At 33.1% G+C, this 16,237-nt stretch overlaps 1 protein-coding gene across 1 annotated transcript; it reads left to right on the top strand.

The window, feature by feature from the left end:
• Nucleotides 1-6,139: 6,139 nt before the first annotated feature.
• Nucleotides 6,140-7,963, top strand: LOC131612189 (cytochrome c-2-like). The gene is made up of 3 exons (XM_058883994.1): nt 6,140-6,328; nt 7,219-7,352; nt 7,535-7,963. Exons 1-3 carry the CDS (start codon nt 6,217-6,219, stop codon nt 7,631-7,633), a joined length of 345 nt encoding a protein of 114 aa, XP_058739977.1. The 5' UTR covers nt 6,140-6,216; the 3' UTR covers nt 7,634-7,963.
• The last annotated feature ends 8,274 nt before the right edge of the window (nt 7,964-16,237 follow it).

The raw sequence follows: 16,237 nt of genomic DNA on the forward strand, positions 1-16,237 counted from the left end.
AAAACTTTTATTTATAATACAAGTAAATAACAGATTTCTGGTGTCCTTCCTCTCCTAGTGTGCCACGTATCCCCCAGCTTAACTTAACCCCCTCTGCACATCTTCATGCTTTTGAATACAGCAACGAATGGTTATCACATCACGTTCGCTTGTGGTAACCGTCCCAATCTGGGTAACTGCCTCTGTCGACCTATATTCTCTGCCGACCTAGTAATCTTTTATCTCAAAATATTATAAGTCTTCATCTTTCCTCAACCAAGGTGTCGACTCCTGTTTCATGCCTTTCTTTGTCGATTTTGGCTATTCTCTTATGGATAGCTCTCCACATGTCAATTGACTTTACCTGGACTTTTTGAATTTGTCGCAAATCCCAGCTAACAAACGCACAAGGTTCTCCTTTTACGTACTCGCACCAATACTAGTAAACTTTCATGTATGCCCAACATGAAGGATGAAGTTGCGAAGGATCCATATCCAAGTGTTTCAGAATCTCTACCTCAAAAGCGGTGAAAGGATGACGGAGACCCATGATTGAAAAAACGCGCTCATAAAAGGTAATGGCATAACCATCATACTTGTCACATATTCTTTCTTCCTCAAAGGGACTCAAGATTTACCAATTGTACGATAAACCAACTTCAGTAAAAGTATTATCAAGACCATATGTTTTAGAAAATGCAGAAATGGTGGAAGAATAAGCAGGATCCATCCAAGATAATGGAGTATCCTTCTGAGATTAATGAACAATTTTTTGTGATTTATTGCTCATATTGCACTAACTTTATAAATACATGAAAACAAAACACTAAAGAAAAAATGATGAATAAACTTGAAGAGAATTGTAACACCCCATTTTTACCCGACAGTTATTCAAGAATCAGAGTCTTAAAATTTCTCAACAAATAAATGAGGCATCACATATTCACTTCATAATAAATCACTTTATCGCATTTAGGGGATACATAGCACTTTCTTTAATCAATCAACAAGTACTCAGGCACATAATACTTTTTAAAACAGTATAACTTCTTCTATTAATAAAACAGCGGAGTCATAATTCTCATTTTCTGAATCAAGTACCATCTTATTCACATAAATAACATCATATTAATAAAGCAACTTCACTTAACATATCATCCTAATAAACTAGGATAGTCACAATAAAACAACAACGTCATAAACATCATAAATCATCCTCCCGAGTGCTACGTATCAGAGCGACAACCGACTCGATTAACAACAACTAAATCTTCATACTCAAACACCTGCACGTTACCAATATAAAGGCAACGACGAACAAGAGAAAAGGGTGAGATATCAAATCATATAAGTGAGCGCATGATAAATTGTATATTAGGATTCAGAAATATATAGCTATGACATCACAAGTATTAACATCGCCATACACTTCATACTTCCACTAACTCACAAATCTCACATACTTTTCATCGCACCACAAGTCACAACACTTCATATTCATATCAATTTTATATATATATATATATATATATATATATATATATATATATATATATATATATATATATATATATATATATATATATATTTCACTTACTTCGCAAGCCAAGTCATGATACATCACAATTTTAGTCTCAAAACATCACAGCATATAAGTCATACATTTAGTCACAAAACATCACATATAAGTCACACACCTAATCATGAAACATCACATATAAGTCACACCAGACATATTCAGTTAATTTTATTCACAAGCATCGGTATCATCATACTATTCATAAAATCATCAATTCACTTCTTCACATACTTCCATCATTTAACAAGTCACGAAATATAATCACGATATAGTCACAAAACGTCACTGCTATGAATCACATAAGACACATGGGACATGAATCATGGATATGCATGTGGTACCAATCGGAGCTTCAGCCCCCGTCACCAATTGCCCAATTCAGAGGCACAAGGCATAAGCCTTCGTCACTAATTTGTCAATCCAGGCCGTCACAGAGTATGCATATGAAATGTGACTCGACAAACAAGACATATACAACATACTCATCACAATCACACATCGTCATGAGGCATACGCCTATATCACTGATGATTACCAATTACTAGAGGTAATTCAACGTCACAAATAATCTCCCATCTTCACATATTAACAAAATCATCACAACATCATCACGTCTCGACACATCGTCACCAATAAACAACTTCACATATTAACAAAATTATCACAACATCCTCATGTTCAGGTATATCACAACAAATAGACACATTAAGTCAATTCAAATTAGTCTTTTATTTAACTCACTGAATCGCTATCATTTATTCAAACTCATTCACAAGTATTCTTTAATTAAACGAGTATATTTTGCATCGCTACCGGTTATCTAATGTTCGGGTATATCCTCAATATCATGAATTTACAAGTCATCGGGTTATACTTTATAGTCACTAAAAACACGTTTCAAACGGATTAACTCGGACATAATTCAATTCTTTATCGGTTATCCGATTTATCCGATTAAATTCATTACCTATTGTTATACTAAAGTCTCTCTGTTATTACACCACTGCTACTAATTGTTTTATTCTGCTATATTATTGTGCTACTGCTATATTATTGTGCTTCTGCTATATATAAACCGAAGTACAGTATGAAGCAATTAGTAAAAACAGGGCAATATGTGAAACAGCACAGAAAAGAAATCAAAATCACAAGGCATGGTTTAATGGGGTGCCGCTCGGCAACCCCTTTCCCATAACATGATTGTCGTCCGTCAAGGACTTCCCCCACCAAGATGTCGCCCGTCATGGGCCAAGCATCTCCATACCGTCCGTCAAGGACAGGGCACGCGCCGACCGTCTTCGTGGCATCTCTTGTCAATTCAATACTCACATACCAAGCTCACGTTTAACACACAAACATAACAGTTTCATACTCATACAAACATAGCAGTTTCAGAATGAATCAAACGTTTTTTGGTAGCACAAACAGTAAAGGCAAACTTTCAGAGACAAGATTTCTTAGGTTTTCAATTTGCAGAAGCGAGTCAACACAACAGTTGCAATAACCTAAACCCCTAATCCCCAACATACAACTGCTCATAAGCCCCATTATAGGAAGAGAACCTCACCCTTACCTTATTCAATTTGGAGCAACTTGATGGGTCTCCGATTCACACTTCCGATTTGGCACCATGGATGGAAATCTCTAAGCTTTGTTCATCTTCTCCAAGACTTGCCTCCTTCTCTTCACAACTTGTTTTCTCCCAAATGACAACACTACTCTTCATATCTCTAAAACCCTAATTTATCATTCCAATTGGGCTTAGATAACAATTCTTCACAAACCAATTTAGGCCCAATAAGATAAATAACCCAAAATAACCAATACCTAACTTTTAATAATATTCCGTCGATATAATAATCTATTTGCCGACATAGTCACTTATTCACCAAAATATACTTCTCAACCGATAATTTTCGAAAATAAAATAATAATATTTAATTAAATAAATAATTAAATAATCGGGGCGTTACAAGAATGACTTAGAAGAAAAACAACATTTACCCTTCCAAAATAGATTATATCCTAGAATGCAAAAAACTTTGACAAACACGTCTACTCGCCCCCACGTAACACTCTAGGGTTTCGGTTACCGAGAGTTGTAATGATATCTACAAAAAGAAGTTTGATGTATGGCGCATTAAATACATGATTCCTTAAGATATGCAAAAATGCTTGTTCATTTATCTTAAAACAATCAAAATATCAAGGCATCACCTACCTATACAGCGGCAAGGGTTAAGGGGAAACTATTTTGGACCGATCAGGTCGACCCCATATGGACTTAAGCCGACAACATCGATCCCGACCAGCAACCAGATAAAGGTTCCACTCCTTTTAGAGTCTTCGTAATACGCAAGGATCATCATTTCAGGGATCACCAAAAATATCAGCTCACAACCCACTCAACGACTCTCCTCAATTCTCTCTTAAGTATTAGCAAGTTAGTTATTTTCTCTCTACTATAAATAAAGAAGAAGTCAAATTGTCAAATTCAGATAACAGATTTCAAACACAATTTGAATTGAGTATCAATCTTGTAGGTCTCTCACTCCACCATGTCAAAACTCCCGATCGGTCATCACAGTCTTTCACCTTCTTATTTCTGATTCCGCAAAACAATTACAATTAAAAAGAACATGTGAACAAAATATTAAGCAATTAAAAATATCTATATACTTTACTAGTAAAAGAATATATGTTCATGTTTTGTAAAAGTAAAAACATCATTCAAAAATACTTTTTATTGGTTAGAGAAAAAAATGAAAAAAATTAATTATTAATTTTTATATTAAAATTATTAAGATTATCGAATTTCACCATGTATCATGAATATTCTTGAAAACATATATAGTATTAACAACGAATCATTTATTGATAAATAATAATATTTTTTTTTATAGATTATTAATAATTATTTATAATATTTATCGAATGTTAATTGGTTCGATGGTAATTGATGTTGAATTTTCTAAAAAGAATGAGAATTTCATCTTCCACAACTGTAATCAAGAGAGAATGAAATCATTTGATGTCAAAATGGACGGTCTAATATGCCGATATTGTGATAGTGGGAAAAATAAATAAAAAATTCTTTGGATTATTCTAAAAAAATTGTTAGAAAAATATTAGTTTTTTCGTTTTAAAAGGAAATAAAAAATTTACCATTATTATTTGGTCAAGATCTTTTTCTTTTATATATAGAATTTTTCATATTTTGTTAAGAAAATACTTAGGCTTTGTATGGCAACATATTTTGAGCTTATAACTTATAAGCTCGTATGATAAAAAAAGACCTGTTTGATAAGGTCTTTTCATTAGGAACTAATAGCTTATTTTAGTAGTTTATAGCCTATTTTTCAGACGCTATTTTAAATAGCGTTTTAGCTTATAGCTTATATTTTTCTTCCATTAATACCCTTATAAATTTTAATTATTTTAAATTTGTATTTAATTATTAATTAAAAAATATCTTTTTATGTCATTTTACATTTATGAGTTATCAGTCATCAGCTATAAGCTATAAACTATCAGCCATCAGCCATCGGCCGTAAACTATAAATTATAAGCTAGTTTATCATCCAACTACTAATTTTACCAAACAAAGTCTTAGATAAACACAAACATAACACTTAATTTTATATAAATTAATACAATTAATAGCAAATTTTATATTAATTAAAAAATAAGAATAGTTTTTTCTCTCTCCTATTTTGTCACAATTACTTCATAAATTTAAATAAAAAATTAAATTTTTGAAAAAATATAAATTTTTCTCTCTTTTTATTGGATGTTTCTAAATATATGGATTTAGATTTGTTTTCATGCAAATATTTCTTATTTTGTTAATACTTTAAAAAATTAGTATTAACAACAAAATATATATTGATAAATTAACTAAATTTATTCTGATTATTGAAAATTTATTTGGTGTATTTGAGATTATTAAAAATATAATTTTAATATTTAAATTCAATGTATTTTAATTATTATTTTACAAAATGATTTTTAGTGAAATAATACACAAGAATAAATTCTCCAAATAATAAAAAAATAAATATTAAAAAATGATAAAAAATATCATCAACAATAAATAGCCCAAAAAAAGATACAAAATATTTTTCTATAATTTTAATTAAATACAAAACAATAAAAAAATTTCAATCCTCCTCTAAAATAATAATCCTCCGTTCTTTTTTAAATGTCATAAAACTCTTCAATTAAAATAGTGGGTTGTTAAAATTAATTTTTTTTTTATTATATTTTCATTTATTTTCTCTTTTTAAATAACTTCAATCATACACTTAAAACTGAATGGAGAGAGTATAACTAAAAAAAATTATAATATATTTTGACATATTTAATTGATTGCGAAATCAAACCCAAAATAGTTTCTATATATTTGAAAATATTACCAAAAATAACTTTAATTATTGATATTAAAATAGCTGTTATTTCAACATTAATCTTTAAAAAATAGACTTTTAATAAATAAAATAGAATATAATAATAAATAAATAATGAAAAAGTGATTTGGGTGGTCTAGAAAGGCGGTGTTGGTTTTCAATAAGTTTCTCGGGTCCTCCAAAGTCCACATACCAGCATATTCTCAATTCTATTCTTTCGCCACACGCCGCTTGCTTCTCGAACCTTCTCCAATGGCCTCCTTCGATGAAGCTCCTCCCGGAAACCCCACCGCCGGCGACAAGATCTTCAGAACTAAGTGCGCTCAGTGCCACACCGTCGACAAAGGCGCCGGCCACAAACAAGGTTTACTAATTTTCTTCTTTTCGTCGTAAACTAACTCTCAGATCTGAACATTCTGTCTTGATTTTTCTTTTTTTTTTGTTACTTTTATTTCATATGCGTTACTTCTCTAAACACTATCAAGTTTTTCTGTTGTTGTTTATGCTTGTTGTTGCAGATCATGCTAAAGTGTATTTTTCTCTAATTTTATGTATATTTGTTTGTAGAAAAATTATCAAATGCGTGTTTGGATCCCGTTGTTATAAAATTTGATTTTATTGAATTGATTCGATTCTATGAAAACCAGTTGATTCTATAGTACTTTATGATTGGATATATTTTAACAAAAGTGAGCTGAGGAATAAATTAGAGGCTGCAATCAATTGTAAAAGCCACGTGCTCCAAATTTTAGCATCTAGAATCAATTTTTGAGGGTAAAATAGTGATTTATTTTTGTTCATATACTTTATCAACGTATTTGTACACTTGGTATGTTTTGAATATGTAGTTCAAATGACTGGGAGTAATTCTGTTTAGTCGCCTTAATTGCGGCTTTTGGCTTGTCTTTATTGCAGCCTCCAACACCTTCATTGTGTTGGGTTTGAAGGGGTTGATTTAATCTTTACATTGTTTAGATATATAACATGTATTGTGATTATAAGTGGAGGCAATACTTACAAGGCAGTTTTGTAGGAATGAATTAGACTCGATCCTTACACCATAAGAGTTTATCATTTATGCTTTGTTTGATTTTTTCTGTTTCGCACGCAATTTCTTTAGAGGACCTTATTCATTATGCTGCAGCTAATATGTGATCACAATCTAAGCAGTTTCCTGTGCCCCTCCCTGAATAATGTATAATGCAATAAAATTCTAACGACAAAATCGTTTGCTTTATTTGTTGTCAACCATAGGACCCAATCTGAATGGTTTGTTTGGAAGACAATCTGGGACAACTCCTGGATATTCCTATTCCGCGGCTAACAAGAACAAGGCTGTGAACTGGGATGAGAAAACACTGTATGATTACTTGCTTAACCCCAAGAAGGTACATCATTTTGATTGTTATTTCAGTGCTTTTTTTAGATGACTTATAATTGTCTATGTCAAGTGGTTATTAATATTCATTTGATGCTTCTTTGTACCGTATCATTTCAGGATTTAGAATTTTTTTTGAAAGTGTTGTTCGACCTAGTATGTCACTGATTTACTTGTTTTGTTCTTGTGCAGTACATCCCGGGGACAAAGATGGTGTTTCCTGGTCTCAAGAAGCCCCAGGATCGTGCTGATCTTATTTCCTATCTGAAGCAGGCCACTGCATCAGAATAGAATTTCCGTATGATTTTCAAACATGGAGGTTTAATTTTCGCACATTTTATTGTGTGGTGCAAACCACTTATCTTGGCAAAAATAAAAGCAGACTTGATTAGTTTGCAGTGCTATTTTGTTCCTTTTGCATTGCATTGCTTCTTTAGGGTTGCAGTTGCGAATATTGGTTCTGAACTAATATTAAGACATTGGTTGTTGAAAGCTGAAACATTCTTATTAAATTTTACTTAAGTGGAAGCTTATTTTTGTTTTCATTTGTTGCAATTATCTTGTGTTTTTTAACTTTGAGTTTGCTTAATCGAATGCATTATAATGCAATTTCTTTCCTAATTTTTTTGCTGTTCATAAAGTGCAATTTTTTTCAGCTTAATATCTAAGATTGAAGTTCTTGCTATATGGGGATCGAGGGGGTTAGTTTGAATTTCAGACTAAGTGGGTATGTTGAGGTTTAATTATTGGATTATGATGCTCTTTAGAACCTTTAATTTTACTTCTAACTTTATCTCCAACTAAAGAAAACTTTTTGCAACTTCGTTGCCTTTTTAATCTTTGTGATTTAATGGGAATTTGAGCCAATTATATGATTGATTTTAAGTGTCAAACATGGCTCATGTTCTAACAAATGTTCACAAGTGGCCACGAAATCCATCACCTATTTTAACTAATGAATCTATTTAAGCGCACATCAAAATTACCTATTTAAAGGAAAATCAAAATTTTCTGCTGTCAATTTAATTATTACACATGCTTCGTTTTTTCTTGGTGCCTTTTAGTCCTCTCATTGATCCTGTAACTTTTGATTTAACTACACACATTTCACACTACTAGCACACCCTATATTTGTGAGATGAGATTGTATTGGGAAATGTTTATTTTTCCTAGAGGGTATTGAGTGATTTTAGAGTGAGATAGAGAGAGAGAGAGCAAGCTCAATAAGTTCCTATATCTATCATATGAGAAAAGGAATTTTCTTTATCCACCTCTTTACTTTCTTGGTCATTCCTGGTGAAATCTTCAAAATACCCTTTGTTTCGGAATTCGGAAATGTATTTCCGAAAACGTGTTTTTTTTGAAAAAAAGGTGGTTTTGGAAATGTATTTCCGAAAACGTGTTTTTTTTTATGAAAAAAACTGATTTCGGAAATGTACATCCGAAATAATGTTTTTTTTCTTCAGAAAATAGGGGAATTCGGAAGTGCATCTCCAAATTCACCCCCTCTTGGAAGAATTCGGAAATGTTCTTCCGAAATAAGGTCTGGACAGAAGAAAAATAACAAACAACAACGATTCGATTTATTTAACGGATGAAGATTATATCGATCACGTTACATAAGATTAAAGTTACATATTGTTAAGCACGGGTAGGTGAGGATGAGTCAACATTTTGATAACGTCGGCCCCCGACTTTGAAGTTTCGCATCCAACTTGATCGCACCCTTCGAAGAAAATCGGTCGAAAGTTGTCCACAAAACCGTTAAATTTTCGTCGTTCTTGATTTCAAAAGGTGTGAACTCAACGTTTCCGTCGTCGTTAAGCGATGGCGAGCGGTACTCGAGCTTGACAACCTTTCGATTTTTCGGATATTGCAATAGCGTGTTGAGCGACGTTATCAAGTCCGCAAACGGCGTGTCGCGCGAGAAGCGGAATTGGAACGACATCGGGTAGACACTGGTGAAGTAGACGAATGCTAGGTGGGGGTAGGTTTATGTCATTTGCGTTTTGTGGTGTGAAGAGGATGAAGAAGAGTGTGTTGTATTTATAGACTTATTGGAGTAATAATGGCCCAACAAACTTTATCCTGCATTCAGTGAAAGTTTCAGAAATGAACTTCCGAAATTGGTCTGAAAATATGCATATTTCGGAAGTTCATTTTCGAATTATGCAGAAACAGAGGCGAATTTTACATTTTGTGCATTGCATTCTGTTTTGTGTTAACAATACCAAAAGCATACAAAATAGGCATAAAATAGGCAATGACAACATAAAATATACTTATATTATATATGTATTGAATCGGTCCGTTTTTACATGGTAAACGACAATACATACAAAAAAGACACGCACCGGTCATTACAAACAAAAAACGGCCCGGTAAAAATTAAAATTTGCCGAACCAATCGGTGGCGCCTAAATCTAAAATAGGTATGTTTTTCGACCGCTCTCTATTTTGCTCACGCTCTTGGCTCATCATTTCTTCAAACTCCGCCATTCTTGAAATGAAAGGATCCGGCCAAGTCTCCGCCTCATTTGAATGATGTGCCGTCCATTGACAAGAAGTAGCTGGTATTGGACACCCCGGTTTCAAAAAACTTGCACGAAGTGCCGCGATCTTAGATATCCGATGCATATGATGCGGCTCGACGCGTCCAATGGCGGTCGAATATGAAGTGGAAAGAATGTCTCACATAGTCCAAATCTCGTCAAATCGACACACACCCTATCATATGTACTTGCTATTAGATGGCCCATATCGGGGAATGACATCCACTTCGAAACCGGAGCGATACCGGTAAGTGATGGAACAAGTGAATCATGAATTTTCTTAAAGTTTTCTTGATTTTCATATAGTCGGGCGTAGATGTCCCGATGCGAAGTCAACTCCGAAAGAAGTTCCCGTCGAATTAAAGTGTGATTTTCTTCCCCTTTATCGAGCAAACCCGCAACGGCCCGATATCCACAATTGCCGTCGCCTCCAACATCAACTATGTTATCGATATATTTGTGCATAAAAAGTGGCATCTCACCAATGTAGTTAATGGGTATTTTTTGATCGGCAGTGTGCGAGGCGGTTTCGAAATACGGGCTCCTTTGTTACCACTACACTTGGACTTTGGTGTCGGTGAATCCGGGAACAATGCATCAACATGTTCAAAGTAGGAAGGAGATTGTTTGGTTGATGTGTCTTCTTGGGTATTTTTCGGCTTTTTCGGTGCACCTTTCGTTTTAACCGGTTGAGATGGCAGTTTCAAATCGGTGGTCTCCGGAAATGCAATTTTTCGTAATTGTTCTTTTATGTGCATTTTCATTGTGTCATCCGCTTTAGCAAACTTATCCATTATCACTTCTAACTCGTCGGAGATGGTGATTTTGGAATCATTTTCTTTCGGCGGGTCAAAATCATCAAAACGAAGCTTCTTCCAATGGTCGATTACCTCATTCATGCGTATCGGTGAATTCAACTTTATTTTTTTTAAAAGTATACAAGCACATGGAAGGTCGTATGTCTTTCTAATGGTGCACCCACATTTAGAACTATCCGGACCCGTTGTCTCCGTCCGCTTCGCTTCATGAAACATAAAATTCAAACCCGAACGGGATATGTTGTAAATCAATTGGGAGAATAGAATTTGGCCCTTAAATCGATGTTTCATAACCGTCTTGCTCCGATCGAACGATGTTTGAATTTCATTGTGTTGATTTTGGAGCATTTGGTTCACGGTGTCCCATCCCCGACACAAATCTCCATTGCTATCATCCAACCACCTCTTCAAGACCGCATGTGCGGTTTCAACTCGGTTAGTCGTGGTGCAACCAAGATGTCTTACTCGATCCGTCCAAGCACAAACAACTTTTTCCTTTACTTTGTCAAGGATGGTGGATTCGACATAATGACAAAAAGTCTTAATGAAAACGCACAAAGTCCTAAAGTGTACCAATTTCTCGGTATACACCTCTTCGAAGTGTGCATCTAAAATCTTCCTCCATGCGGCCATAATCCTATCCACCACAACACCGGCTTTGATAACTTTACCGTTTTCATCCGGCCTATCTTTTGTCCCAACCGCGGGTTTGAGCTTACTTCTCAAGTTGCAAGTTATGTGATACTGGCAAAGTAATGCGGTCGATGTCGGGAAGACGGTATCAACCGCATTCATCAAAGCATTGTCCCGGTCGGTAACAATGACATTTGGCATAACCTTTTGATCAACCAACAAAGACTTGCATATTCCCAAAGCCCATGTAAAGTTATCTTCTTTTTCACACTCCAAAAAAGCAAACCCGATCGAATATGTCTTGTCCGTCGAGGTCACACCGACAATCTCTAGAAGAGGAAGCCTATACTTGTTAGTCTTGTACGTCGAATCCATCACAAGAACGGTTGGAAATGTGTTGAAAAATTTGATGCTTTCGGGATGAGTCCAAATAATGTCATACACCGTAACTTTGTCCTCGGACGTTCGGAAGCTTGACACATATTGGTTACGCCTAATTGTTTCAAAAGTTGTTGCATTTCCGACCGAGGGTCCATTTTCAAGACTTTAAGATTGTGTCGTTCATTGTAAACTTGCTTGATATTTGAAACGCTGTCCGTTTTTCCGCTTCAAATCGGCAAGTATGTTGCAAGGCGCCACTTTGACTATCGTTAAATCCGAAATCACATTCTTCTCTTCGCGGGACAAACGACACGCCATTGGATGCCCGTGTAACTTGGCATCCAAGGCATGATTATGAATTCCACAAATGACGCTTAAACGTCACAAATCATCAACCCTCCGAGTCACGCGCAACTTAAACGAACACCCACACTTTCTCGATCTCGTGTCTTCGTGTTTTAACACCCGGTTTGTTTGTACATAACTCCCACCCACTCGCAATTCAAAACGACAAAAGCTTTCCGTCTACTATTTCCATTGTTGGACTTTAAAATAACAATTTCAAATCCAAGTTTACTAACTTCGTTACGAACCCAATCAAACAATTGTTCACGACTACCGAAGCTCCGATCATTTGTAAATTGTCGTCGTATATCAACCGCATCGATCATAGATTTAATGTCGATAACCGGATCGTTATTAACAATGACAACTTCCGGAACTACTACGTCATCTTCGACAATAATGTTTGGATGCACCATACCTAACATATGCAAAAATTAGCAAAATTGACCAAAACTGTTTTTTTTACTGCTAGGGCTTATTTCGGAAGTACATTTCCGAAATTTGTTAGGTAACTTATTTCGGAAATGTACTTCCGAACCATCGCAGTTTTCAGCACAAATTTCTTCAATCAATGTAGTGAAATAGGGGATAAAATGAGAGATGTTTACCTCAAATTGTAGTTTTTTATGCTCCCTTTAACGTGATCAACGGTTTGAAACTTGATTTTGAGACGAAAAATGGATTGAGATTGATTGAGTTTTGGAGAGGGTTTGGAGGAGTTTTGGAGAAAAATGATGAAATGGTGGAGGGAAAATTGTATATGCAGATTTATTTTCGGAAATGAACTTCCAAAATATTACCTGATTGTAAAAAACATATTTTTTTGAATTTTCATGGATTTCGGAAATGCATCTCCGAAAACACCAATTTTTTGGTGTTCTCGGAAATGCATTTCCGAAGTCTAAAAAAATCTAAAAAAAAAAAATTACTTCGGAGATGCATCTCCGAAGTAGAGGCAAATGGAGAATTTCGCTGGGGTGACCCCCATAGGGAGGTGGGTAAAAAAAAATTCTAAGAAAATTTAATGTTCTTGAAATTTCAATGTTGCCCTTCTAGCCAATTAGCCCATCCACTTGTACAACCTTAGCAACCAGCTTTTCCATTTTGTTTATTCAACACATACTTATATTTCCTTCTACCAATACAAATATTTAATACTCATTTAATGCATTCTAACTACTTTGATTTCTTTTGCCTCATTTAATGCATTCTAACCACTCTTTTTCTCATTTTTCTATTCTTTCTCCCATTATATCAACAATCTTTTCTCACATTTCTTTTCCTTCCTCAAACAATCTCTTATCTCACATCTCTTTTCTCTTGCCTCTTATTTTATTTCTGTTTTTTAATTTTTTTATGGTGTTGATGTTTTAATATGGTTAAAGATGGAGGAAGAAAAGGTTTGTTTAAAAGTGTTCACCGATACATATGTTGTCTTTTTTGTTGATGAGGCGTTATCGTTAGGTATGTTTTGTTCTATTTAATCGCATACATACTTATGAAATATTCCAAAACCAAATTAAAATCAAGGTGAATCAATAGAATTAATAGGTATAAAATCAAGGTGAATCAATAAAATCAAGGTGAATCAAAATTTCCTAAACAATTTTAAAGTTAAAAATTATTTTACTAACTTATATAAATTAAAAACATTTTAATTTCATAAGTAAATTTTGAATTATATGGAATTAAATATAAAATTTATTTATTAAATAAAATTAAGACAATTTTTTTAAAATTTTTTTAAACTAAATGTAAAAATTATAATTCATTTTTAATTATGAAAAATAATTTTTTTATCATAATTCATTACGAAAAATAATTTTATTATTATTATTATTATTATTATCATTAGTCTTACTTGATCTCTTTCAATATTATTATCAACCGTAGAAACATGAATTGAAATTATTTATAACTACATTTTAATAATTGGAATTATTTTAATTTTTTGTAATTCAAATTATTTTAATTTTTTTAATTACAATTATTTTAAATTTTAAAATATAAATCAGAATAGAAATATATAATAATTATTATTCATAACTCATAAATTATATCAAAATATATAATTATTATTATTCATTACTCATAAATTATATCAAATTTATGATATGTGAATTAATTAATATCCCAAAATTTTTAATTTTTGGGATTTTTTAATTGTTTTAGTTTTTTTGGAGATGCATCTCCGAATTAATCAAAATCTCAATTTTTGTATTTTTCGGAGATACATCTCCGAAGTCTGGAAAAATCTAAAAAAAGAAATACTTCGGAGATACATCTCCGAAGCAGGGCATCTTAGGATTTTCGCTGGAGGTCACCCTATAGGGAGGTAGATAAAAAAAATTTCTTAGGAATTTCCAACACTAAGAAGGAAAAAATAAACTAACATAAAAGAAATCAATTTCATTTTATTTCTTTGATAATATGTTATTAGTAACTAAAAGATTAAATGAACAATTATATTAAAGTCAATGAGATTGAAAATAGCATTACTGATTAAGTTTCTACCGACAAGAGTTCTTGCGTTTAGTTAGCGTATTTAGGAATACAGATATTAGGTTTGATATTTATCACATGAATTTGAATCCAACTGTGAGTGTAACCTATAAAAAGAGATTAAATTAAATTATTTATGAAAAATAAAATTGAGTAAAATAATTGGAAGTCACAGTAAAATATTGGAAATCACAAACAGTACAATTCAATATCATTTTTTTTATTTTAAAATATATTAAAATTTAGTACCAATATCTACCAAAGAATTAAAAAAAATACAAACTTTATAAACCAGTTAGTTCACTTTGAACAAATGTAGTTTCTAATTGAAAAAACATGTTATGTTTTGTTTTGTTTAGACCTATGAAATCTCTTTTGTATGAACAAAAACAATAAAACACAGACAATTAATTTAGCGTTGTTTACAGTTGTAACTATCATCGACATTTGTGAATCTTTCTTTGTAATTTTTGTTCTATTAGTACCATTATCCATAAATCAATAAATTTTCTCCTACTTGATGATAGTGCTATTTCCGAATTTTTTCCCCACTTGTCACACCTGTGAAAAAGTATTCCCCAAATGCCACACTTTGAAATTTAATTCCCAGACTGCCACGGCTTGAAGGGTTATCGCCATTCAAGATGGAGAAAAGGGTGGGTCCCACCTGCTCCAAAGACCATGTCGCCAATCAAGGTGGAGACATGGTGGGCCCTGTCTGCCACAAAGGGTGATGTCGCCAATGGAATGGGGACAAACCCTTTTTTTTATTTTTTTTCGTTTTTAATGTTTTAATTATTTTTGTTATATATTTAATATATTTTTAATATATATTTATGTTATATGAATTCAAAAAATTAGTTAAATGATATAAAATCATTTTTTTAATTAATTATAATTATAAATTAATTTTTTTAAACATAATTAATACTAAATATTATTTAATACGAAATAAACTGTAATACAAAATATTAAATTAAAAACAAAGATTATTAATTATAATTAATACTAAATAATACAACAACATCTCTAAAGTATCCAAGAATGTTTAACTAGTTAGAAGGGCCCGATGTATTTGGCCGATGCGGACATTTTTTCCGCATATGTAATCCTTGACAGATTCCACATCGTCTTTTTACTTTCTCAACGGTGTCCATTTCAGTCCTAATGTGAGTGTTGTTTGGGCGATCTTTTTTGTTTCGTCGCATTCTTTCATTGTGTAAAAGAATATCACCTTGATAAGGAGTCCATTGATGTTCTTTGGGAACACCAATGAAGCTTTGTTCGTATACCTTGAAGATGTTTCGAACTCTAAATACAGGAGGGATAAACATCTGATAATTGAGTCGGACATGAGAACAAGCTGCAATGGCATGCGAGCAGGGCACATGAAAAGTTTGAAATTTCCCACAGTCACATGTTTGTTTTTGGAGGTCGACGTTATAATAAGTAAGTGGCCGACACTCGTTATTATTAACTGTCTCTTGGACAACGAAATAGTTTCTCTCACGATCAAAACTCAGGACATTATAACTGTGAGATTTTTCTACTTCTTTTTGCATCTCTTTCTTGCAATTATCCGTGAAATCCTTCTTTGATGACAACATTTTTGTCCAATTATGACCACGCCTCCCAAACAATGTGCCCATCCTGAAGTATGTTGA

This window comes from Vicia villosa, linkage group LG6 (assembly GCF_029867415.1).
Source record: "Vicia villosa cultivar HV-30 ecotype Madison, WI linkage group LG6, Vvil1.0, whole genome shotgun sequence".
Taxonomy (NCBI): domain Eukaryota; kingdom Viridiplantae; phylum Streptophyta; class Magnoliopsida; order Fabales; family Fabaceae; genus Vicia; species Vicia villosa.